General features: G+C 39.8%; 1 protein-coding gene across 3 annotated transcripts in view; it reads right to left on the bottom strand.

Moving 5' to 3' along the window:
* Positions 1 to 3,540: 3,540 nt before the first annotated feature.
* The window catches only part of myo5aa (myosin VAa), a 208,208-nt gene continuing 186,712 nt past the window's right edge, over positions 3,541 to 25,036 (bottom strand). For 2 of the 3 annotated variants that reach the window (XM_034186852.1, XM_034186861.1), the window contains 10 exons: positions 20,717 to 20,915; positions 17,805 to 17,898; positions 17,554 to 17,703; positions 17,193 to 17,347; positions 14,413 to 14,502; positions 10,743 to 10,893; positions 10,329 to 10,611; positions 9,559 to 9,733; positions 6,651 to 6,731; positions 3,541 to 3,938 (listed from right to left, as the gene is read on the bottom strand). In XM_034186852.1, coding sequence (XP_034042743.1) covers positions 3,786 to 3,938; positions 6,651 to 6,731; positions 9,559 to 9,733; positions 10,329 to 10,611; positions 10,743 to 10,893; positions 14,413 to 14,502; positions 17,193 to 17,347; positions 17,554 to 17,703; positions 17,805 to 17,898; positions 20,717 to 20,915 — 1,531 coding nt within the window. In that variant the 3' untranslated portion in view covers positions 3,541 to 3,785. Of the gene's footprint in view, positions 3,939 to 6,650; positions 6,732 to 9,558; positions 9,734 to 10,328; positions 10,612 to 10,742; positions 10,894 to 14,412; positions 14,503 to 17,192; positions 17,348 to 17,553; positions 17,704 to 17,804; positions 17,899 to 20,716; positions 20,916 to 22,485; positions 22,567 to 25,036 lie in introns of all 3 variants that reach the window. The other variant, XM_034186870.1, reaches the window with a different exon arrangement.

Here is a 25,036-nt window from a genome sequence, read left to right as displayed (position 1 = left end):
ATTAACAATATAAAAGCAAGATGATGGGTTGCATAAGTAATCAGCCCCTTTGGTATAATACCTGTAAATAATCAGTTTAATTGCCAGTTTTCTTTAGACAAGTCAGGGGATGGATACATGAACATTTCCAAGTAACTGAATATGTCTGAGAACTTTATTACATCAGTTATGAAGAAATACAAACAGTATGGCACTCTATGGTAAATCTGTATGGAGTAGACAGTTCTCAAAAACTGAGTGACTGTGCAAGAAGGAGAAGAGTGAGGAAAGCCACCAAGACACCCAACAACCCAAAAGTAGTTACAGGCTTCTGTGGCTGTGTTTCAAGAAATTGTGCATGGTGCATGGTTTTGCAATTTGCATCCCCAGTTTAACCGCTTCATGATGAAGTGTTACAGAGGAGGGGTTTTTCTTTCACCAAAACATTAATCTAGGCTTACATCTCAGATGTACCTTCTGGCATATTGTAGATGAACTTTCAGGGCTTCTTTTAATAAAACCCTCCTCTGTACCACTTCATCATGAACCTGTATAACTGGGGGATGCAAAATGCAAAACACACACACTACCGCACAAATTTCTCCAATCACAGCCACAGAAGCCTGTAAGTTCTTCTGGGTTGTCTAGGTGTCTTTCCTCACTCTTCTCCTTGCACAGTCAATCAGTTTTTGAGAACTGTCTAATCCACACAAATGACCATAGAGGTGCCATAGCAGTTTGTATTCTTCATAACTGATGTAAATAAAGTTCAAGTATATTCAGTGACTTGGAAATGTTCATGTATCCATCCCTGACTTGTCTGAAGAAAACTGTCAATTAAACTGATTATTTACAGGTATTATACCAAAGGGGCTGATTACTTATGCAACCCATCATCTTGACTTTATATTTTTAATTAATTTATATCAAGTTGTAGATTTACTTTCAGTTTGAGTCTAAGGAAGATCATTTTTGAAATTTTTATACTGAGAAGCCTGGATTTACTTTTGCATTTGAAATGCCATAAACAAATTAAAATGCATGAAATACCAAGGGGCTGAATGCTTTTGCAAGCCACTGTATGTATATAGAGGCTCTTTAGTGCTTGTGTTTTCCCGGATTCATTGGGATCAGACAAAAATCAGACTTAAGTTTTGTAAGTGTGCCTGGCAGCAGTACACTTCTTTTGTTTCTAAATATTACAGGTTGGGATATGTGTGTAAAATTACACTGGTCAACACAATTTTTCTTGCATGGCATTTTTCAATGGATTTTGGGTAACTTGGGGGTGCTAAATCCGAATCTGGTGTTAGTTTTGCCAATCACATCACATTTTGAGATATGAAAACATAATTCTTGTATCAAGCATTGAAGCAAAAGCTGCAGTCTCTCACACGTCTTTGTCACCGTAAACGATATGGATCTTGTTCACATTTCGCAAACCTGGTTTAAAAACTATGCTTTTGAAAGTGCTTTTGTCCATGATTAGTGGCATCAAACTTGTGAGTGAATGAGCAACTTTTGCTTAATCCATCAATACGAAAACTGCAGATTGCAAATAAAAGATCTGAGCTCAGATTCAGAACCTCAAAATTACCCTAAATCAGTTCTCAAAGTCCATGCAAGAAAAATAAAAAAAATTGTTGACCAGTTGGGTTTTCAGGCAAATCTCTCAAAGGGAGTGTCTATAAGACCTTGGTATTCGTATGTAGCAGAATTAAGTTATGAACTAGTGAGATAACAGAAAGTGTGCTCTTTTGACTAGGCTGCAAACCCGTGGATAAGTTAACAACTTCTTTCGCAATTATTTGCATTTTTCTGCATTTTATAAAGCTGCTGTTGCTGCTTTTCTAATATCCACTGATCACTGATTGAAGAATGACGCAGTACAGTGTTGTGTATGTTTTGCATTGCAGCACATGACAATTTAAATCAGGTGAATTTAACTTAACTGCAGATTTCTTTCGCATGAGATCTCTATTTTTAAGCTCAAACTTGTGCACATCCACGTTTGGAGTTCTATTTCTCCATTTATGCTTAAGCCCTTTTCACACCCAGCCAACGTAGAGTTGTGTAATGTGCTGTACTGACTACTCTAATCTTATGTAGCCCTACGCCAAGTTTGTGCAGCCCTACATGGCAATATGCTGAGGGATACAAAAAGGTTCTGTGAAATGGACGCAAAAAAATTAAACGTTTAATTTTTTCACAGCCTTTCGGCGTAGAGCACCGTACGCAGTGCTCTACACCGAAAGGCTACACAACACTCCGCTACTGTATGTAAGTCCAACACTGCTCTACTGTACACCATGCCTCCACAATTGTACACAACTCTACGCCAGTCCGGCGAAAAATCCTTTTAGGTTTTTTATCACTATATACCTGCACTGCTCGATTTTATTCATCCCACTGAACTTTGCTGGCAGTGAAGCTTGAAAACCACGGAAAAGAAGAGGCGGGCCAAGCTTCAATGTCCACTATAACTCCTCATGGATGGAACGCCAGCGAGCGGACATAATCACATCCACTATAACTCCTCACAGACGGATCGCGGGCACGATCGCCGGCTGCAGCTGCGACTTCACCTCCACAAGTTCTCTTATGATTGTAGCACATTAAATAAAATCCATTAACTCCTGGAAACATATCAAATCCATCTGCGTATCCAGGCAGTTTGTAAAAACAGCGTCATGGAGCCAAGCTTCTCTCCACTGCGCGCAACTTAAGCAGCCATTCCTGGGTACTAGATATGCAGCACAATGCAACTCTATGCTGGCCCGGTGTGAATGTGAAAGGGGCTTTAGTTCCTACTGGTAGGATTCGGAGTGCAACCCCCCCGATGATACAGCAGTAAGCAGAGTGTAGTGTGTGTGTTTTTACTGCAGTGTTCCCGTCTCATTAACTTCTCTGACGCTTGGCTCTCCTCACAGTTGTAAATAGTAATGACTGTAGCAGGTTAAACTCTTGAATTTTATTTGCACTCCAGTTAAAACCCGTGCCACACTTCATTTGCCAGGACAAAAACAACTAATCAGCCTTCATACGTTCAGATGTGACCTAACAATCAATCACCTGCTTACAAACAGACAAGATACATGAGATAACACTGTGGAATTCAAATGATTAAACAGGTGTTCCATCTTGTTCAGCTGAAAAGCAAAGTGGGGATGATGGTCCCATTCTTAATGTCGTATACAGTTTCTGCAAAGAGAACGCATCTTTAAAAAAAGGGGGAGGGGTTGGCTAAGTGAATGCAATAAATAAATTACAAGATATTATTTATAGATATGTATAAATAACATTGTACAGATGACTTCTGTCTTGGCTACTCTTGTAGTCAGAGTGAAATGACAACATACAATCAGCTCTGTGGCTTTGCAAACAAACCAGACCAGCCAACCCGCATCACCTTATTCCTCACGGTAAGGCCTAAAGACCATGTGTGTGTGGGTATGTTCCTACTCAAGATAAGTCAACAATGAGAACGCAGTTTAGGGATGTGGGGAAGTACAAGTGTTGAGGAGACAAAAACAGTTCTGGGGTAAACCCAAGGGCCAACAGAGACGAGTACTGGGGCACTGAGCTGGTGCTGTGGCTTCTCTAAGAGGCTGGCGTTTATACAAGCAGTGGCTGGACGATGACGTTTTACTGCAGGGTTCAAACCAGAGATGGTGACTGTGATGTATTTGTGAAATAAAGATGCATGTGAGTGTAAATGTGTGTATGTGTGTGTGTGTGCACTCAGAGGATGTGGAACAGACATGTTGAAAGTTCAGCACATGTTGATGTTGCATGTACGTCCTTCTTTAGACACGGGCGAGAAAGCCTAGGTTGAGAGAGCTCGGAATCTGGATGGTTTCCAGGGCGAGGGAGGATGGATTGAAAGGGAAGGTGACTGGATATATCATCTTTGTGTCCATCAACAGCTGAGGACTCTCACACCGGTCTCGCAAACGAGTCTGAAGAGAAAGAGAGATAATTACAAAATGAGACAGAAACCAATACAGAGCAGAATATTTGCAACAAACTTTATGGAATGCGGTATCCGCCCCTCAGAGCACCCAGGGCTGATTTCACTCACTCACTCACTCACTCATCTTCAACTGCTTACTCCAATTAAGGGTCATGGGGGGCTGGAGCCTATCCCAGCAGTCACAGGGTACGAGGCAGTGTACACCCTGGACAGGACGGCAGTGTGTTGCAGGGCCACAGATACGCAAACAAATTCACACCTGCACACATCTCCTACAGACAATTTAAAAAGTTTCCAATCCACCTAACCTGTACGTCTTTTATGTGTGAGGAAGCCAGAGCACCCAGAGGGAACCCATGTAACCACGGGGAGAACATGTAAACGCCACACAGAAAGGTCACAGGTGGGAATTGATTCCATGATCTTCTTACTGTGAGGCAACAGTGCTAACCACTAAGCCACTGTGCCGCCAGGGCTGATTTAATCACAAATAAAAAAATAATCACAAATAACTCATCTGTTTGTGTCCATTTTTGCCCTTTTCTCATTCATTAAATGTGTTCCTTGTAATTTAATTTAGGGTGGGTGCTTAATCAACTTTCTTAAAAAGGGGGGGGGGGGCTGATTCTCTTACAGATAAATACGGTAATTTCACTTTCAGAATATCATAAATACCTTAACAAAAACCACACAACTGGTCCATGTTTCAGAATATTACTCTCTCAAATATGCTTCCTATTGCTTTTAACTATTTTAGTTTTACTTACCTTCTAGGCATCCGTGACTTTCATTCAGTTATTAGTGCACAAAGTTCAACTTAGCATTGGCTAGAAAATGTGCTTGCCAAAATCTAAGCGCATGTGTGTTTTGTGTCTGGGGCAGCTTGGTGGCCAATGCGCTTGCCTCCAAAACAGAAGGATCCTGACTCAAGACCACTTGTGCACATTTTATATGTAATGTGGAGTTGTGTCAGGAAGGGCATTCCCCATCAAACGTCAGTCAAATCAACATGCAGATCCATGTCATATCTGCTATGGTGATCCCAAAAGGGAAAAGCTGCAAAAGTTATTGGGTATGTTATGTCTGATTTTAAAGCTGGAATCCCTTTGAATTTTTTATGGATTTAAGTCATAAAATAATTTTCTTTGTCACCAGTATGCTTTTGTTCCACAGTATTCAAATAAAGGATCCACAATGTTATACTGCCTAAAAATCAGAACCATGTGGGAAAAACAACTGCAACAAGAAAACCACAAGATGCCGCTCAAGAATCAAGGGGTACTGCGAGGCAACATATGCTAATGCTAGCTTCCTGGAACCAAAGAAACACAGGTCTGCAGGTATCAGTAATGTGAGTTACAGTCATGTTTTGACTTGGTTTGTCAAAGTGAGTCAGTGATGAGACTAATATTTTATCATCGCTTTATCAAAGGTATTTTTTTTGAGCTATAAGTCAGAAATTCTGAGTTACCATTTTTTTTTGCAGTGCAGCATGCCCTTAGAACCATGTGCATGCCCTTCCTCTATCATGTCTGTAAAATCTCAGTACAAACATTCTGTATTTTCAATGGAACCCCGCCCCCCCAATACTTTGGCAATAAAAGTAGCTGCAATTTTGTTATTTACCACAGAAATAAATGTACTTTCTAATAACTGCAATTCAATACACAGTAAATACTGTAACATTTGTGAAAAATCTAAACAGATATACACCTTTAAATACACGTCCTACCTCACCATAAGCAGGAACAAAAGCAGGAAATATGTTCAAGGTCAAATCTGAAAGAAACCTCAGTCATATGAAGACAGCCTAAAGGACTATTGCACAGAGCGCTGTTCCTTCCTGTTTAATCATGAATAGCAAATTGGGGCATGCTTTGAAGCATCACAGTAACTTCTTGATCCATCTTTGTCAATCTTGAACAAATGTAGTATGTGCAGTAGTTACGGCCATCATTGGCACCAGATTTGAAATAGGGATCAAATTTTTGAACTGTTCAAAAAACTGTTCAAATTTTTTTTTTTTGAACTGTTCAAAAATTTCAAACTGATTTGTGAAATTATTGATAGTACATGGTAACATCCGAGTACTCGTAATCTTAAGGGCTTCAATCATGTTCAAACTTTAAATGGGGTATTCATAGTGACTATGGCTTGAAACTTGTTCAGTTATGCTCCAGCGAGGTAAAAATTTGAAGCCAAAGCAGCGTTTGTTGTGTTTTTTTTGGTTCAAAGTTGAACAGCTCGATCATGTCTGGTTGAGGGCACATATCCTTTCTTTTGTTTTTATGTGGGTTGCCAGGTCTGCACTTTATCAGCCAGCGTGTTAAAAGGCAAGCCCGTATTTACACTTTTTTGGATTAATTTTTTGGATTGTGGAACAGCCCTGTAAAATTTCAATCTATTTTTTCTGAAAATGATGTGCAATAATGTTGAATCAACCTGATGTGAAGCACAGCGGACAAATACCCTAGAAGAGGTTTTTTTTCTGTCCACTGTGCATGAAAGTTAGGCTTTGAAAATGAACATACTGAGGATTACTAAGTGTTATTATTGTGTGTAAGCAGCTATAACTTTTTCATCTGCAGTAGGTGACAAACTGTTCAAGCAGTATCACTTAATGAATGGATACCACCCTATTTGTTAACACTGACATATTGTGATACGTACTGACATGAGTGCATGTGCAGAACTTTACCTGTATGGTTCTTATGAATGCAATCGATACTCTTTCCTCAAACTCATTGACTGGAGTGTAAAGGTTCAAGACCTTCACGATCTGGAAGAAACAGAGAAATGTCTTTTCTCATGCACATGCACACAAAAACATCACCTCTAGCAACTAAAGGGCCTTTCAGACAGAGTGCACAGCATGCATCAGTTACTGCCTTCACTTGTGTTTTTTTTTTTCCCCTTTTCAAAAGTGACAACGCATCTGGATGCGTAAAATATAGAATGCACATAGGGGCGGCGTTTTCTACATTACTATCTGGTTTTCTGGAGGCTGAACAAGTATGAAAGTCACAATGTTTGTGAAGACTCAGGTGTAAACATATTAAGATAAATAAAAGACCTAAGCACTCAGTTTGCAAGTCATAACCACACAATCAAAAGGAAAAAGCAACAAAAAGCAGAAGAACGAGTGATGAAGATCAATCTGCTGGGAGTTTTCTTCACAGACTGTCTGTCAGTAAGGCCTCCCTTACCAAAAAATAGTACTGATAAGTATATAAAAAGTAAACTGGAAGTATACTAGAAACATACTTGCATGTACTACTTTTTGGTAAGGGCTGGTAGAGCCAAACCAGGAGCCTGCCTTGAGCAGACACATGCTGAATCCTACAATCTTGACTTTTGGAGATATAAACAGTCCCAGTTTGAGCAACAGAGCTTCTGCAAATTTAGGTTAGGTGTGTGAGTAATCTGAAAATAAAACGTAACGTTAAGTGCACCACTGAACGCTGAAGTTTTATAGACGGGTATTAGCTTAGCCATTAGCAGCAGGCTGTGTTTCTGCTGGATCAGCCACTCAACAAAGCTCACTGAATGCTTTACATTTGTGAATTGTTCGATCTATTTTTATTTTTATCAAATAAAACGACAATCTTTTTTTTTTAATTATCTAGTTGATCACAAGTAATCAGACCTTAAACAAAATAGCTTTTTGCTATAAAAAATAAATAGCAACGCAAATAGCAATGCTATCAAAAGTAACCCATAAACGTTCACCACATAAGTAAAAACCCAGATTTCTTGGAATTTCTGGAAAAGTTTCATCGCTGATAATTTGCAGTTGTATAACTGGCACCGCAGTGCAAACACACACACATTATATATATATTTTTTTTCTACATTCATTGTTATTTTTAATTATTAAGATCATATTGTCTGTTTACAATTTGTACATGTTCAATCAAGCCCCTCTATTTTGTTTGTCACATGATCATTTCACAAGAACCACAATGAAAATAAGTGTTTATGCTTGACTGTGTTATTAGTGTATCATAGATATATTCACCTCAGTATGTTTATTTATATTGATTTTGCATTATAACCTCAATAAATCAATCATAAAAATATTTTATTTACCTTTTAATGGTGTGTGCAGGAGGGCGTGCGTGTGCGCATACATGAGCTTTTGAAAAAAGCCGAAGTTACCTTTGACTACATGTGATGCACGTGCATGCTGACGTCCACGAGATGTCTTGCAAATCACTCCAGAGGTGTTATTAGGTTACAAAAAACAGCATTTTTAGAAGTGTTTATTTCTCGCTAGCTTTTACATAATATATGAGAAATGTTAGATTTACACAGAAAGACAGCGGCCAGCCAGTGACATCACAGTGCCTCTCTACTATGATTAGCTGTCACTCCCCCCCCTGCAAAAAGTGCAGACTTGCATGATTCATAGCATAAAAACAGGAAACATAATGTGATCTTTTGACCTCTTAAAACTGGTCAAGTTTACACATCTTTGAACGTGTTCAAGGTCTGTGTCTCAAGAATGTTCCCAGTGAATTTGAAGACCCTGGCAGTAACAGGACTGGGCTGTTTCTAGAGCAGTTTGAATGCCCCCGTCTGACTGATCAGACGGGGGGACCGATCAACATGCCGGTTGCCGTCTGATCGGGACCGGCGTTTTAAAAGTTTAAAGAGTCACAGTGCTTCATTCATTCATGGCAGCGTTTACCACAGCCATCAGTCGACTCAGCATTGTGGTTGTGATGAAAATGATCCACTAAGACAAAATAAAATAAAACAATGTTTCTGACCCGTTACAAACCGTGCAGTACTGACTCAAACCACTCACTGGAAATGGGGCAGTCTGCATATGCTGGTTAATCGTCAAGGTGTGACAGCTGCATTAATTTATTAGATGTACGCCACCATTTCTGATACGGTCGGCATACGCAGGCTAAACCATCAAGGTGTGACAGGGCCTTTAGGTTTGAGTCTGCTCCTCTTCTTTGCTACTAACTCTTCAGTTTTGGAGACAATCCTCTCACACAGCACAAAAGTTTCTGGTTTATGAAGGCAGATTTTGTCCAGCTTGTAAAGCGTTGGATAAACAGCAGTTTGGTTTTCCTTAGGGTCTATGTAACATGTTGTGAAGTAGTTCTATTCTAATTTATATAATATATATTGTTATCGCAAGAGGCTGCAATTTATATCGCAATATTAATTTTAGGCCATATTGCCCATCCCTACTGCTGTGTATAAATTAGCAGTTCTGATGTTCCTGACACACATTTCTGCACTCTGTTGTTGTCCGTGTTTTGGGCTGATGCCTCATTTCTACTGGACGTGCAAACGTGCAGCAGTGAAAGTTGGAGTGGGTTGAACTCTGTCCACAGTGAGTTTGACGTGATACGGCAGTGCACGCTCACAGTGGAGCGTTGCGCAGGCTCAGTTTGTGCTGTGATGCATCGTCTCTGCAAAGGTTCTCATTGAAAATAATGGGTTTTTGAGCGATGTGCTACATGTTTGCATGCACAGTGTGATAGGCCATTCAGATTTTTACAAACAAAATATCTCAAAAAGCCAAAGAAAATTGTAGGTTTGGAGGCTGTGTGTGGACTCACAGGTGGTTTTAGTTTATGCTTTACCTGAGCAGTGGTAATGGCCTGACACATGGAGCAGATGGCCTCAGCGTCCTCGTCAGTCTTTTTCTTCACCTGCAAGAGCTGAGCAGCCTGAATCAGAGGTTCCAGAGTCTCTTTGGCACCACATATCATCAGACCCTTGTCCCTCAGCCACTCCTCCAGCTGGCTCACATTGTACCTGCACACAAAAAAGAAAGAAAGAAAAAAAAAAAGCCACAAAACACTTGTTGAAGTCATGACTAAAGAAAATCATCTCATCAGGCATTTAGTGCCACTGCTAGATGGCTGCAGGATGAAACAGATGTGGACCCAGTAAAATCTGGCTAAATACTGTTAAATCAATACAATACAAATACAGTGACAAATCAGTACCCACTAACAATTATATACAGATATCTTGAGGTCGTAAAACTTGAACATTTTCTGAGAATAGCTTTCATTTATGCTGTGATGAAAGTTTTCAAGAAGTTACCGTTTCTCTGGACTTGGAGTGTACTATTCATATGAGAAACTGTTACGTCTGCATGGAGTGTTTGAATATTGAGGTGCTACATTAAAGACAACGCTAACTCCAGCGTTAGCATACACGGTCACACTGACAGTGAGTAACACCATGATGGTAACTGCGGTTAATGGAGTCGATTAGTGTCAACATCAACGTTAAGTTTCATTACGGTTTACAAAAATGCACATCAGATGTGGGCATTATGGGTGAAACACTGAGCTTATGTACCTGTGGTACCCACTCTCCTCAACACTCAGGTACAGCCTACCTAATCTGCATGCCTTTGCTCCAGGAGCACATGTCCTTGCGTAGCAGCAGGTTGTTCAAGGTGACGGCTCCAATGATGTAGAACTGCTGTTTCACCACCTGTTTGATGATCTCAGGGTCGGTGCCATGCTGGCACATGATGGAGTGGAAGGTGCTGAGCTGACGCACGATGGAGTCCAGGGTGTAGGTGCCCTCGTCAGCGATGCTGGACGTCCGCTTACGGAGACCTGTGGGCTTCAGGCCCGACACTCCCTGGATGGTCTCATGCTCTAGCATGCCAGACACTACACACACACACACACACACATACATTAGGGCATTCTGTGGACAGACTCCCACATGATTTTATGGTATTTACAGTCCACATTCTGAGAGTACATCTTGTACACAAATATGTCTGCATTGACGCACAAACCTATCATGGGCTGAAGGATGTTCTCCATGCATTTGACCAGCTGTTGGTAGATCTGGATGGCCAGGTCACTGATTAACTGTCTGTATTCTGTCAGGTCAAAGTTCGACAGACAGTGCTCATTCTGCTTCGACGTGTTGCGCTTCATGAATTCCTGAAACACAAAGTGTGCAGGTTTTAGTGATTATTCAACACTTTTTTCACCTTAAAACAATATGAAAATGACCAATAATTGCTGATGTTCGGGTTTTGGAGGTGCAAAAGTGGGGGCCCTTAAATCTTAGCTTTGAAGACGGTACCTTGAACTGAAACACAGGACTGAGTCGAGTTAATTTTGTCAGACGAGACAAACTATATCAGTGAACGATCACTGTTTTCATGACCAAGAAGAGACAATGACGAGGCAGCGTCAGTGTTCTAAAACAATGACGATGATATTAACATGCATAATTACTGAGGAAAAAAGATGACACTAAAATGTTTTGAATTAGTTTTCATCTATAAGCTCTACAGAATGTTGCCGCCATAGAGTTTTAGCATATAAAGACCTTTTGAAACAATAACTACATGGAGCGAACAGATCTTGTGGAAGAAAAGGCTTGATATCTGGTCCCATTTTAAATATCATGAGAAGACTGACAAGAAATTGTCAAATTCGGTAGGTCATCAAATACTCATTTCATGCAATAAAATGCAAATTATTTAAAAATCATACAATGTGATTTTCTGATTTTTTTTTTTGTTAGATTCTGTCTCTCACAGTTGAAGTGTACCTATGATTAAAAATTACAGACCTCTCCATTCTTCGTAGGTGGGAAAACGTGCAAAATCGACAGTGGATCAAATACTTATTTTCCTCACTGTATAGTCCCACAGTTGACAGTGCATGTCAAAGCACAAACCAAGCATGAAGTTAAAGGAATTGTCTGTTGACCTCAGAGAGGATTGTCTCAAAGCATCAATCTGGGGAAGGGTACAGAAACATTTCTGCTGCTTTTAAGGTCCCAATGAGCACAGTGGCCTCTATCATCAATAAATGTAACAAGTTCGGATCCAACAGGAACCTTCCTAGAGCTGGCTGTGCGTCTAAACTGAGCCATTGGGGGAGAAGAAACTTAGTCGGGGAGGTGACCAAGAACCCGGTGGACACTGTCAGAGCTCCATCATTCCTCTGTGGAGAGAGGAGAACTTTCCAGAAGGACAACCATCTCTGCAGCAATCCAACAATCAGGCCTGTATGGTAGAGTGGCCAGACGGAAGCCACTCCTTCATAAAAGACACATAGCAGCCCACCTGGAGTTTGCCAAAAGGCACCTGAAGGACTCTCAAACCATGAGAAACAAAATTCTCTGGTCTGATGAAACAAAGACTGAACTCTTTGGCATGAATACCAGGCATCATGTTTGAAGGAAACCAGGCACCATCCCTATAGTGAAGCATGGTGGTGGCAGCATCATGCTGTGGGGATGTTTTTCAGCAGCAGCAACTAGGAGACTAGTCAGGATTGAGGGGATGAATGCACAATGTAGAGTGACATCCTTGATGAAAACCTGCTCCAGAGCGCTCTTGACCTCAGACTGGGGTGACAGTTCATCTTTCAGCAGGACAATGACCCAAAGCACACAGCCAAGATATCAAAGGAGTGGCTTCAGGACAACTCTGTGAATATCCTTGAGTGGCCCAGCCACATCTCTGGAGAGATCTGAAAATGGCTGTGCACCGACGCTCCCCATCCAACCCGATGGAGCTTGAGAGGCGCTGCAAAGAGGAATGGTCAAAACTGCCCAAAAATAGGTGCACCAAGCTTGTAGCATCATATTCAAGAAGACTTGAGGCTGTAATTGCTGCCAAAGGTGGATCAACAAAGTACTTAGAAAAGGCTGTGATGTACAAGTGATTCCTTAGGTTTTTTTTTTTTAAATTATTTTTAATAAATTTGCAAAAATTAAAACTTTTTTCATGCTGTCATTAGGGGGTGTGGTGAGTAGAAGTTTTGGGGGAAAAATTAATTTACTCCATTTTGGAATAAGGCTGTAACACAACAAAATGTGGAAGAAGTGAAGCGCTGTGAGTATTTTCCGGCTGCACTGTAAAGCTGGGCAGACACTGTACGATATTTTCAATCGTTGTACTCGGCTCCAGCTCCAACTGTACGACAAAACCCCAGGGTGTAAAGTTCAGAGCGTACAATTTATGGTCTCACACTATACGGCCCGATGCTCTGATGCAATCTGATTACTCACATTGTACGTTCAAAAACCACACGTCAGACTCGTGTTTCCAGACGCAAAACATAAACAGAAGCCTTTTTTTTCTTTTTTTTCAAACTTTATTTACATTTCTTAGTTTTACAAAAACTCTCTATGGGAGATATCAAAGTTTTAAAATAATAATAACTTTATATGAGTTGAAGAATAAGGGGGTCAAAAAGAAACAGAAGCTGCTCTCCCAAAGAGATGATCACTGTTTATGCTCTCTGCAATTCCCCATCGGTGTTTGCACATGCACAGTGCGAGAGGTTGGACGCTTGTAGCGCTGCTTCAACAGCGTGATACCCTCACATCGGCCAATCAGAATACCAAACAGGTTTGATTTTCATCCAACCATACGACTGCCGATCGTATGGTTGGATGAAAATCCAAAGGCTGAAGACCAAAGACTGTGTATTTGAGGTTGTGGCTCCCAGACCATGGAATGCACTGCCACTGCATCTACAATCTGTGGATGCCATTGAAACCTTTAAATAGAAGCTCCAGAACCACTTGTACAGGATTGCTTTTAACTAGTTTTATGTTACTGCTGTTTTAGTTTCTGCATTTCTGTTTAATTTTAAAGCACTTTGTGATTTTATCTTGAAAGGTGCTATACAAATAAGCTTCACTTACTTACTTAATGTAAAAAGGGAATGTGAAGCTTCGGCAGAGGTCTGCCTGCTGCCATTTTTTCTTAAGATCATTTGGATGCAAACAGTAAACATCCCAACAAAATACCCCCAGTATGTTCTGTGTCCAGAATATCAAACAGGTTTGATTTTCATCCAAACATACGATTGCCGATCGGAAGGTGGTCATGAGAGGTTAAACGCAGCTCATTACTCCATGTATACTACATGATGCATGACGCGTGATTAAGCTGAAACTTGGCGCAATCCAAAAAATTCTCGCACGAGTGAAAAATCAGCTCAAAAATGGCCAAAATTCGCACAGTGTAAGCCCATCTTAAATCAGGCTCAAGACTAAATTAAAAAACAGGTGACAAAATTAACACTTTGATTGAGGGGCGTCTGTAAAGATAAATTGATCTTTCTGTGATAGTGTTTGTTTAAACTCTCTGGGGTCCAAAGGCAATTTCTCAGTCTTACCATACAACAAATCTCCGTTTAAGGTACCTTCTTTTAGTGTAATGCCCATATACTGCATCTGTTGTCATCACTTTCCACCTATGAAGCGTTTTAAACCATGTTTTCTGCTGTACATCATTAATTTTTTAGCATGCAAAAAACTAAAACAATGACCACAGATCACTGCAGGACTTTCAAATTCCCTTTTTGTACATAATGTAAAAATCTCACATTTCTTCAAGGTATACAGAATACAATAGTAGAATATTGTTTGAGTGAGTCTATGTGTCTGTGTGTGTGTGTGTGTGTGTATACATGTTGTGTCTGACTCACCTCGTCCCCACTGTACTGTTTCAGACAATGTAAGAAGCGGCATGTGTTGGCCAGCCAGAAAGAAACTGTCTCAAATTCATCCCCTCGTTTCTGACAAAAGGAGGAAAAACTGGGATGAACAGAGAAAATAGCTGATCCACTTTGTGGATTTTGAAACATTTGTAGAAGTGGGATTTCACCACATCACATTTCAAGTAAAAGATAATCTCTCTGTCATGGTTCATGCTCTGGTCTTAGTTTTCTGATCCCTGGGTTGCTGTAATTTCTTATTATATCCCCATCATCTTGTTGTTCTCCTCATGCTTTTATTTTGACAGTCCTGCTCCTAGTGCATGTTGTTCGATTGACTGCCTGGGCACTCGGAGCACTTCCGAGTTCACGTGCATGCATATTTCCAGATTAAATGGATTATACAACCCCTGGCAATAATTATGGAATCACCGGCCTCGGAGGATGTTCATTCGGTTGTTTAATTTTGTAGAAAAAAAGCAGATCACAGACATGACACAAAACTAAAGTCATTTCAAATGGCAACTTTCTGGTTTTAAGAAACACTATAAGACATCAGGAAAAATAATTGTGGCAGTCAGTAACAGTTACTTTTTTAGACCAAGCAGAGGGAAAAAAATATGGACTCACTCAATTCTGAGGAAAAAAATTATGGAATCACCCTGTAAATTTTCATCCACAAAACTAACACCTGCATCAAATCAGATCTGCTCGTTAGTCTGCATCTAAAAAGGAGTGATCACACCTTGGAGAGCTGTTACACCAAGTGGACTGACATGAATCATGGCTCCAACACGAGAGATGTCAATTGAAACAAAGGAGAGAATTACCAAAAACTCTTAAAAGAGGGTAAATCATCACGCAATGTTGTAAAAGATGTTGGTTGTTCACAGTCAGCTGTGTCTAAACTCTGGACCAAATACAAACAACATGGGAAGGTTGTTAAAGGCAAACATACTGGTAGACCAAGGAAGACATCAAAGCATCAAGACAGAAAACTTAAAGCAATATGTCTCAAAAATCGAAAATGCACAACAAAACAAATGAGGAACGAATGGGAGGAAACTGGAGTCAACGTCTGTGACTGAACTGTAAGAAACCACCTAAAGGAAATGGGATTTACATACAGAAAAGCTAAACGAAAGCCATCATTAACACCTAAACAGAAAAAAAAACAAGGTTACAATGGGCTAAGGAAAAGCAATCGTGGACTGTGGATGACTGGATGAAAGTCATATTCAGTGATGAATCTCAAATCTGCATTGGGCAAGGTGATGATGTTGGAACTTTTGTTTGGTGCCATTCCAATGAGATTTATAAAGATGACTGCCTGAAGAGAACATGTAAATTTCCACAGTCATTGATGATATGGGGCTGCCTGTCAGGTAAAAGCACTGGGGAGATGGCTGTCATTACATCATCAATAAATGCACAAGTTTACATTGATATTTTGGACACTTTTCTTATCCCATCAATTATAAAGGATGTTTGGGGATGATGAAATCATTTTCAAGATGATAATGTATCTTGCCATAGAGCAAAAACTGTGAAAACATTCCTTGCAAAAAGACACATAGGGTCAATGTCATTGCCTGCAAATAGTCCGGATCTTAATCCAATTGAAAATCTTTGGTGGAAGTTAAAGAAAATGGTCCATGACAAGGCTCCAACCTGCAAAGCTGATCTGGCAACAGCAATCAGAGAAAGTTGGAGCCAGATTGATGAAGAGTACTGTTTGTCACTCATCAAGTCCATGCCTCAGAGACTGCAAGCTGTTATAAAAGCCAGAGGTGGTGCAACAAAATACTAGTGATGTGTTGGAGCGTTCTTTTGTTTTTCATGATTCCATAATTTTTTCCTCAAAATTGAGTGATTCCATATTTTTTTCCCTCTGCTTGGTCTAAAAAAGTAACCGTTACTGACTGCCACAATTTTTTTCCTGATTTCTTATAGTGTTTCTTAAAGCCAGAAAGTTGCCATTTGAAATGACTTTAGTTTTGTGTCATGTCTGTGATCTGCTTTTTTCTACAAAATTAAACAACTGAATGAACATCCTCCGAGGCCGGTGATTCCATAATTTTTGCCAGGGGTTGTATATTATTTAACCATCACAATTATGCCAGATTGTCTGGTTCATATACTTGCTTTCACACATTTATTCCCAATGTTTGATCTCCCGTTACCGATCTCTGCTGCCTTCCTGTTTTGTCTAAGTTTAACCCGGCTTCTGTGGAACTTTATGCATGGTATGTTTGATTGATGTTTACTGACCATCTGCTGAAGTTTTTGGATTTTCATTTTGCTGCTGCCCTCACAGACACTGTTGTCTTTTCGAACTGATTAACTGTATACTGAACCCATGCCTGCATTATTGATTACGCCACCAGTTGTTTCCACGCGGACATTAGGGTGAATGGACTGCTCCAGCTGGCTGTTTTTCTGCTCCAGTCTCATCCAGATGCAAATAAAAACTGTTTGAGTTTTTCATTGATGTGGCTTGGGGGTCTCCAGTTGTGTTTGAACAGTTACAATCTGTCTTTATTATTCACGCTGTAACCACAGACTGAGAGCACAAAGAAATAAAACATAACGCAACACATTCTTTTTCTAAAACTACACCCAATGACATGAAATATATTCCAGACTGAATGATATAAGCAGGCACAAATCTATATATCATTTATATTTCAAGTGATTTAAAAAAAAAAAAAAATCCACAGAAAAAAAACTGTAATGGAATGTACAGTGTCCACACAAAGAGACATGCTCACCTTTAGGATCTTTTTAATGCTGTTGATAGTTGAGGTGAGCAGCGTGCGGACTTTCTGGTCATCGTTGACGTAGTCTGCGTGTCTCACACACATAAACAAGATGTAGGCAGGCAAACCTGGGATCAAATTCACAGCGACTCCTCGAGGCTTCAGCTCTGGACACAAAGTGCAGGAAAGAGTTTGAAAATGGACGTTATAACGGAGGTGAATGGTGTTGAAATAATTTCCAAAGAGAGCAGTACTGTTGATGTAAAGACTTCCAATCAGACACAGCAGAACCAAGTGGCAATAAAACACAAGCTCACAATGTTATTTTATAGCACTTTAGGGACATTTCTTGTCTTCCATCATTAGTTCTTACCAAGTATGAGGTTCTTGAACAATTTGACTTCATCTTCCTTCTTGTACTTCAACATTCCCTGGAAGTCTTTCTCCCTGCGGGGAATGCTGACAGGGTGGACAGGCTCCTCCACCATCTGTCCTGGAGACGTCTGGCCCTCGGCTTGACCCGCTGAGAAACAACAGAATCATTTGTCAAGCACTGCAGTGCATGCATACCGGCCACTTTAACAAAAATATATTCACAACACAATGTTGTGTTTTCTTCTATACCTCCCATCTCCCCGATCCTCTTAGAGTAAACTTTCAGCTGCTTCTTCAGCTTGCGGATGGTTCGGTCCTGCTTCTCCAGTTGCTCCATTAGATCCTGAAACAAAAAGGAGGATTAGTGTGAGGGTGAGAGAAACAGGTACACAAAGAACAAAAATAAGAAAAATGAGAATAAACTGTCAGCCTGGTGTGGTTCAGGGTGCTTCACAATGTCAGCCTTAGTGGTAAAAAAAAGGACAGTCTAAGACAGAATAAGCAGTAAATCCATGATGGCCAACAAAGTATCGATTCATAATCAAGAGAGAAGACAGGAATTAAAGGCTACTGCAGCCAAAACTACTTTATACATGGTGCAGTGAAAACATCTGTGCCACATTGGTCTTAAACACACTTAAATATTTTATTACATGCAATTCTAAGAAATAAACAAAAAAAAAAAAAGTGCCATGGGTACTGTAGCTCATCTGGATGATACAAGATATCACAGTTTCAGCTAGAAAAGTCATAAAGGTCAAATTAAAAAAGAATTATAAACCTATTGGATATGTTGTGGAGCTACCTACTAGCTACCCTTTCACCAAATTTCAGCTCATTTTCTTTAAAAACTTCTGACCAATGGCTCTAGGTGGCATTTTACATGATATGGCCACCATAGAAGCCATATTTGAAATCAAATCGGAACACCTCAAATACACGGTGTCCTCATGGGTAAGGACCAGCACACCAAATTTCAGCTCCACTGATTCAGTGGTTTTGGAAAAGATGTTTAAAGTGACAACTGGAAAAGTGGGTGCGATCACAGTCCAGGAGTCATTTCAGGGTCAAAATTGTAAATTTCACAAAATCTGTCAAAAACATTTTTAGGCTTGCGGGGTGCTACCCAGGTAGCAAATTGCAGCTCAGTTGGTACACAAATGGCTGAATATGAGATATATTTCATTTCAGAATATGATGTGTAGTTGTGTTATACTGATGGTGGCACAAACGTATGTAAACCATTTTTTGGCCCAGATATTTTTGTCTAATATGTCATTTCTCTGAGCTTACAGGGCATAATTTTTGAATTTTTAATACAAGAAAGCCTGAATCCCCAACCACCCCCACCAAGAATGAAATGTTATGAAAGATTTAAATATTTAAAACACAAAATCAAGTCTGGGAGCATGTGCAGGTGTCGCAGGTTACTGCATCCACCACAGCACACGACTGCCTTGGGTCTTGGATGGCAACCACCCCAGCAGACATTCGGCTCGTCCCCACCCCTCCAACGTAACCATCTATCTGCTGCAGCTGGGTGGTGGGCGTCCGCTTGGTCTTCTGTAGCAACTGTGTCCTCAACACTGAGGCACCTGCTTGCTGCATCATGCACACTTCACATGTCGAAAATGCCACAGCTGACTTTCCCTCAAGACCAAGTGTAAAAGAGCAAGGGGGCAACAGTTTTCACAGCACTCAACTTCAATAAAACAAACTTGTCAAGAAGTTTCAGAGTTCACCTGCTGTCTGTTAGGAGAGAGACAAAAGGTGCAGCGCTGCTCTGCTGTGAGTTAGAAGATGCTGCAACAAAGAGTTAGCGCTGACACAACAACGCTCAGTTAGTTCTGACACTCATGCTAACATTTGCGCATGCACGCGTACACACACACACACATATGCGCGTGCCATCTCTACATACAACCATCCGACGTAAAATGGTGACTCGAGCTTCTCGGGATGCTGTGGGATGGTCCACAAGTTCCTGTCAAAGGACACCATCCGCACAAATCAGCACGTTTGACACAGTGCCATCAGGTGGTTTAATCACACACGTGCTTTTGATTTTTTTTATGTCTGATTCAAGCAGGCCTGGGACCAACAGCATAACCAACATTCACGACCAAATCTACACTAATTAGAAATGAACGTGAGATGCAGTGAGTGTGAAGATGAGAAATATTTTTACTTTAATATTCAGGACAAATTACCAGTTTGTTATGACATACTTGTGTCAGACACAGGAGTGTTTAACATTCTCATACGTTTTTAAAAACAAGTGATGTGTGTGCATGTGAGTGTGCGCACACGCATGTTTTTGTATCACTGTGAAACAAAATCTTGTGTGATGGCATCAGAATGATTTGTTTCCATTGTTTTGAAAATTGTGTTTCCAAAATGAAACCATTTAAACCTGAAACCAATACTATATTATTCTGTATACTGTGTATACTATACATGTATTCAGAGTAGCATACTATAGTGATATAGTCAAATTACATGTCTACTGTAGTAATAATTAATAATACAATATTATAGCAAAATATGTCGAGACAATAATATAAACAACAATAGCAATAACAGTAAATAACATTATTATTAATATTGTATATAATGGTTTATCCATTATTGTGTTGCCATTTTAACAATTTCCTTCAGCAAATCCATAAAGTTGATTTTATCTTACTAATGCAGTCTAATATAATAACGTACCTATAAAAAAATGTTCACTTGCTTTCAGGTTTTCCCATTTAATTTTAAAAAATACTAAATCCAAATGTTTGCCAAATACACATGAAATCAATTATTTTAAATGTAACCTGTAAATTACAGTAGATCACTTTGCAGAGATCCAAGATCGCGTTTGTTTGCCAAAACTTAAAATGTAAAATTTGAAAATTAAACTCATCCAAAGGCGTCAAAACGTTCTATACTGTGTATCTTCTATTTTTATGTTAATTAATGTTACATCATAAAACTGTGTGTAGTAGTTACTCATTTAAATTTTGTAAAATGTGCATTTTCCATTTTAACCTGCATGTCTGAGGCTAAAACAGATGAACCTGCAATGAAAAACGTCTGCACTCTGCAGATGGCATTATGATTTCGATATCGAAAGCCAATGCTCCTCAACCTGCAGGAATCTGTTTGCTGCAACATACCAGGTTCTCGTTGGTGAGTCGTGTGATCTCGTGCTGTAGACTGGCTTCAATTCGGGCCTCTGGTGGCAACTGGAGATTCTGGGCCAAGAGTTGCTGCTGACGGTTGTTTTCCTCCTTGACATTTTGCAGCTCACTGCACAATGCCTCCAGCTCACTATCATAACTTCGCCGCTGAGCCTGCAGCTGGGACTCCAGCAACCTTGTGAGGAGGTGGGGAGGAGACCGGTGGGAGCATGACAAGACCAGAAGAGGAGGGGAAGATTGTACAAACAATGCAACAGAGTAATGAGGACAGAAGATGAAGTGTGGAGAAAAGGCATAAAAAATGTGATCAAAGAAATGTGGCACATGAGAGAGAGAGGAAAAATTAAGAGTGAAGAGCAAAATAGCATTTGTGGGAAGAAGTGTGATAAACCACAGGAAAAGGTGTTCAGATTAAAAGAGGAAAACAGATTGATGACAAAGAGGACAGAGGGAATAAATGGGGGAAAAGAGAAAAGATGAAAATCAGTGTCAAAGTGGGGGGGGGGGGGGGGGGTAGACCCCTTTGAATTGACGTTTGAATTGACAAGATGACGTTTCCACCCAAAGTGCGGTGACAGAGGACGGCAGCATGCTGTGCAGACACAACCAGCAGCTGAGCGCCAGTCTTCTTTGCAAAAACATCCACTTATTCGGCCTAGTCATTTTGATCAGATTACTGCTTAAAAAAAAGTCTGAGACAGAATCAATTTTAGTTTGAGAGAAAACCTTTTATAGAAAAACTGACCTGAAACCCACACGACGTTCACAACATATTTTACAAATGACCATTCTTGAGTTCATATTGTTATATGTATTAATACTGTGAACATAGTTTTAAGCCTTTAACATTGGCTATACGATACCACAATAACCTACACATTCAGTGATTTTTTTTTTTAAACCACTATTTGAATCAAGGTCTGCAGTGGAGGTAAATGCAGCTACAACTGACCAACTGTCAGTGAGCAAATAAACAACAACAAAAAAATCTGCAATTTCTGAAACACGATGCCACAAATAAAATGAGAAAGTGTTTGAACTGAAGCAAAGGCTTGATATATAATGTGAAGAATTTGGAGAAATAGAACAATTTTAACCAACAACCCCGGCATGTGATGATCACAGTAGCGTGCAGTTTGACATAACACACCGGAGTTGTACCACGTCGTATTTGTAAGAACAATGTAGCATGCCTAAAGTATGAGTTTTAACACAATCTTGGTGCATTTGAAAAATGTCTGTGTGATATTTCTGCAAGTACAATGAAATGGGCTCCAAGGAAATTCAAGGAAGTGTGGACAAGGTTTCAAACCCTAACCTTGCGGGATGCATAGTATAAGAGAAATCGAAAATGGGGCTTTACAGGTGCACGCATGACAACTGTAGAAACATTTGATAACTACTTTTTTTGGTGCATGTGAACATTCTAAATTTTCATCATACAAATGAATTTAGAATGAATTATTTATTTATTTTTATTTTTTTTTACACAATGTTGATGAAGGAGGGGACGTGAAGCCATGGCCATGAAACATCTTAAAAATATAAGCACTCTATATTCATGTTTGGAAGGATTCATAAAAATACCAAATCCATTTACGGTACATTTTTGGCCATAGAGAAAAAGGTTAAGTTGAAAAGGTGATAAAGTGCGAGAGAAGAAAAGATGTGACTGAAGAAGCAGAGGTGTACAGATCTTTTCCTGTGAAAAGAAAACTGCATCATGCTTTGAAACACAGTTACACCTGATGGTCTCCTTTAACCCCTGATTAACCAGCCACAGCTCTCCATCCTCATTCAGCTTATGGAAGTCTGGAACAGGGGATCTGACCGACACAGAACACAAAGCAACATCAACAGCACAATAACATAAAATAAAAAAGATGCAGACAAGAACATGATGGTGTATGGAAATGAGAAATGCTATGATCTGGAGTTTGAGATGTCCTAGGTGTCTGGAATAGCAAATTTCTACCTTTGATGCCTCTTTATTGATTTGAATTCATTGTGGAAGTTACCCACTTTTTTTTTTCAGTAAAATACAGCATGAGGCACTGCTTGTGAACCAATACACACTACTCACATTTATTAAAGGAGCAGGTATGTTTTTGTACTGTTGACAGGATTATCAAGAGAATGCCAAAATCAATGCCAGGAGTGTGTAAATGCTAGAGGGGGGCATAAATCTCATCGATTAAATTAATTTAATAAATGTTTTGTTGACACACAGAACTGTTCTGTCATAGGGTAATTTTTCCGACTTGATTGAGTTGGGTTATTTTGTGGATTTGATTCGTGAGAAAAACTGCCAAACCACTCAAGAATACTCATTAGTATTATTGCATCAGTTTACAAAGAATCACTGTAAATATGAAAATATTAGGCAGCACATGGTTTTTAGCATTGCTGCCTCACAGCAAGAAGGTTCTGGGATCACTTTCCCCGCTCACTCCTTTCTGTGTGGTGTTTGCATTTTCTCTTGAGGTTTGCGTGATTCCTTCCAGGTGCTCCAGTTTAGAGTGCCTTTATTAGAGAGCGTGCCGACATGACGAGTAAAAAAAAAAAAATCGGTCATGTGCCTCATGGTGCCATCTGGGGTTCAAAATAGCGTTTGCTGTTAATGTGTCTGCATGTAAATCCAGCTATTTTATTTATTTATTCACTGAAAATGACGTGTTGCTATGGATTTGGATGCACAAATAGACACAGCAAGGACTTCAAGATGTACAGATTCCCTTCAGATCCGAACAGAAGAAAAATTTGGGAAAATAAAGTCAGCCATGTGGGATGGAAGCCAAAGCTTTGAGAGGTAAATTTATTGTTCAGTCCAATGTACAGTAAAACTCAACTAAACCATCGTCGTATAAACCAGATATTCGCAGTCACCGGAGAAAAAAAAGTTCCAAAGTTTTTGTACTGTTTTCCATGTAATAAACACTGTATATAACTGATTTTGTATAACGGATTTTTCGCTCTTATCCGATAAAATGTCCCGTCCGATCACAATGTATTACCATTAAACCCCTCGCATGTGGGACTGGAGACATTTATGTGATTAAAAGTCCGACCGTTTATTTTTTTTCACACCGTGCTCAGACTCGGAGTTGCAGCCTGACGTGCAGCTGTTAAATCAGACAGCAAAAGGCTGTGATTTCACACTTTGCTGCTTTCACTGCTTCGTCTGCCATCATATAATAATAGTATTTACAGTGTGCACGCAGATAACATTTTGATAATGGATCAAATACATTTGGCAGAAAAAAATTCAGAGGAAATTTTGACCCAGTCATTAATGAGGTGCAGGTCCCGATGCAGGATTCCCACGTAGATGTTCAGCGCCTCCTGACTGTAACTAATCCATTACATACATTACATACATTACATCACATCAGATAAATGTTCCATCCAAATGTAACGTGTAAAAACACAGAGCAGTCTGGACGTGCAGAGGTACAAATTAAAGTTCAGCTCTGACACTTGCCGATTTGTGGAAAGCGGGAGAGGAGTCATTTCTGTGATTAAAAGTCCAACCTTTTATTTTTTTCAAACAGTGTTCAGACTGGGACCTGAAGGCTGACGTACACCTGGTAAATCAGACACAAAAGGCTGGATTTGACACTTTTCTGCTTATAATCCTTTATCTCCCATCATATTATATAGCGCACACAGATAAATGGATCAGAAAAGTCTGCACATTCACAGCACAAAGCTGGTAAAAGAGGAAAATGTACAGCTTACCTTTGAATTGGAGGTGATGATTGTAGAAATAAAAGCTTGTTGAGGGTTAAATTAGTCCATAATAAAGCATAATTCAGAGACAGAGAACTGTAAAACTGTCACGCACATCATTGCATGACACCGAGTTACAGAGCAGCAGCTGCATACATCAGGTTTAAAATTAATTAAATAAATCTTCATAAATTGTAAATTTATGCAAATTTGATAGCTTAACTATTTTGATATTTATTCTGATAGTACTTGTACCTGTATATGTTGCTGTATGTGGTTAAATGATTTTAAAAAATGTTGAAAACATTAAAGGCTCATTCATTCATTCAGCACAGTTGAACCCAAAATGGTGCCATGTTCTGAGTTGACGCCACTCTTCAATAAAGGCATTCTACTCCAGTTTCCTCCCACTTCTAAACAAATAGGTGAATTGGTGACTTTAAATTGACCGTAAGTGTGAAGGCGTTTGTCTGTCTACATGTGGCCTTGCAACAGACTGGCGCCCTGCCCAGTGCGTACCCCTCCTCTCACCCAGTGACAGCTGGGATAAGCTCCAGCTCCTCTGTG

This window comes from Thalassophryne amazonica, chromosome 2 (genome assembly GCF_902500255.1).
Source record: "Thalassophryne amazonica chromosome 2, fThaAma1.1, whole genome shotgun sequence".
Taxonomy (NCBI): domain Eukaryota; kingdom Metazoa; phylum Chordata; class Actinopteri; order Batrachoidiformes; family Batrachoididae; genus Thalassophryne; species Thalassophryne amazonica.
This window is presented reverse-complemented; position numbering and strand designations above follow the sequence as displayed.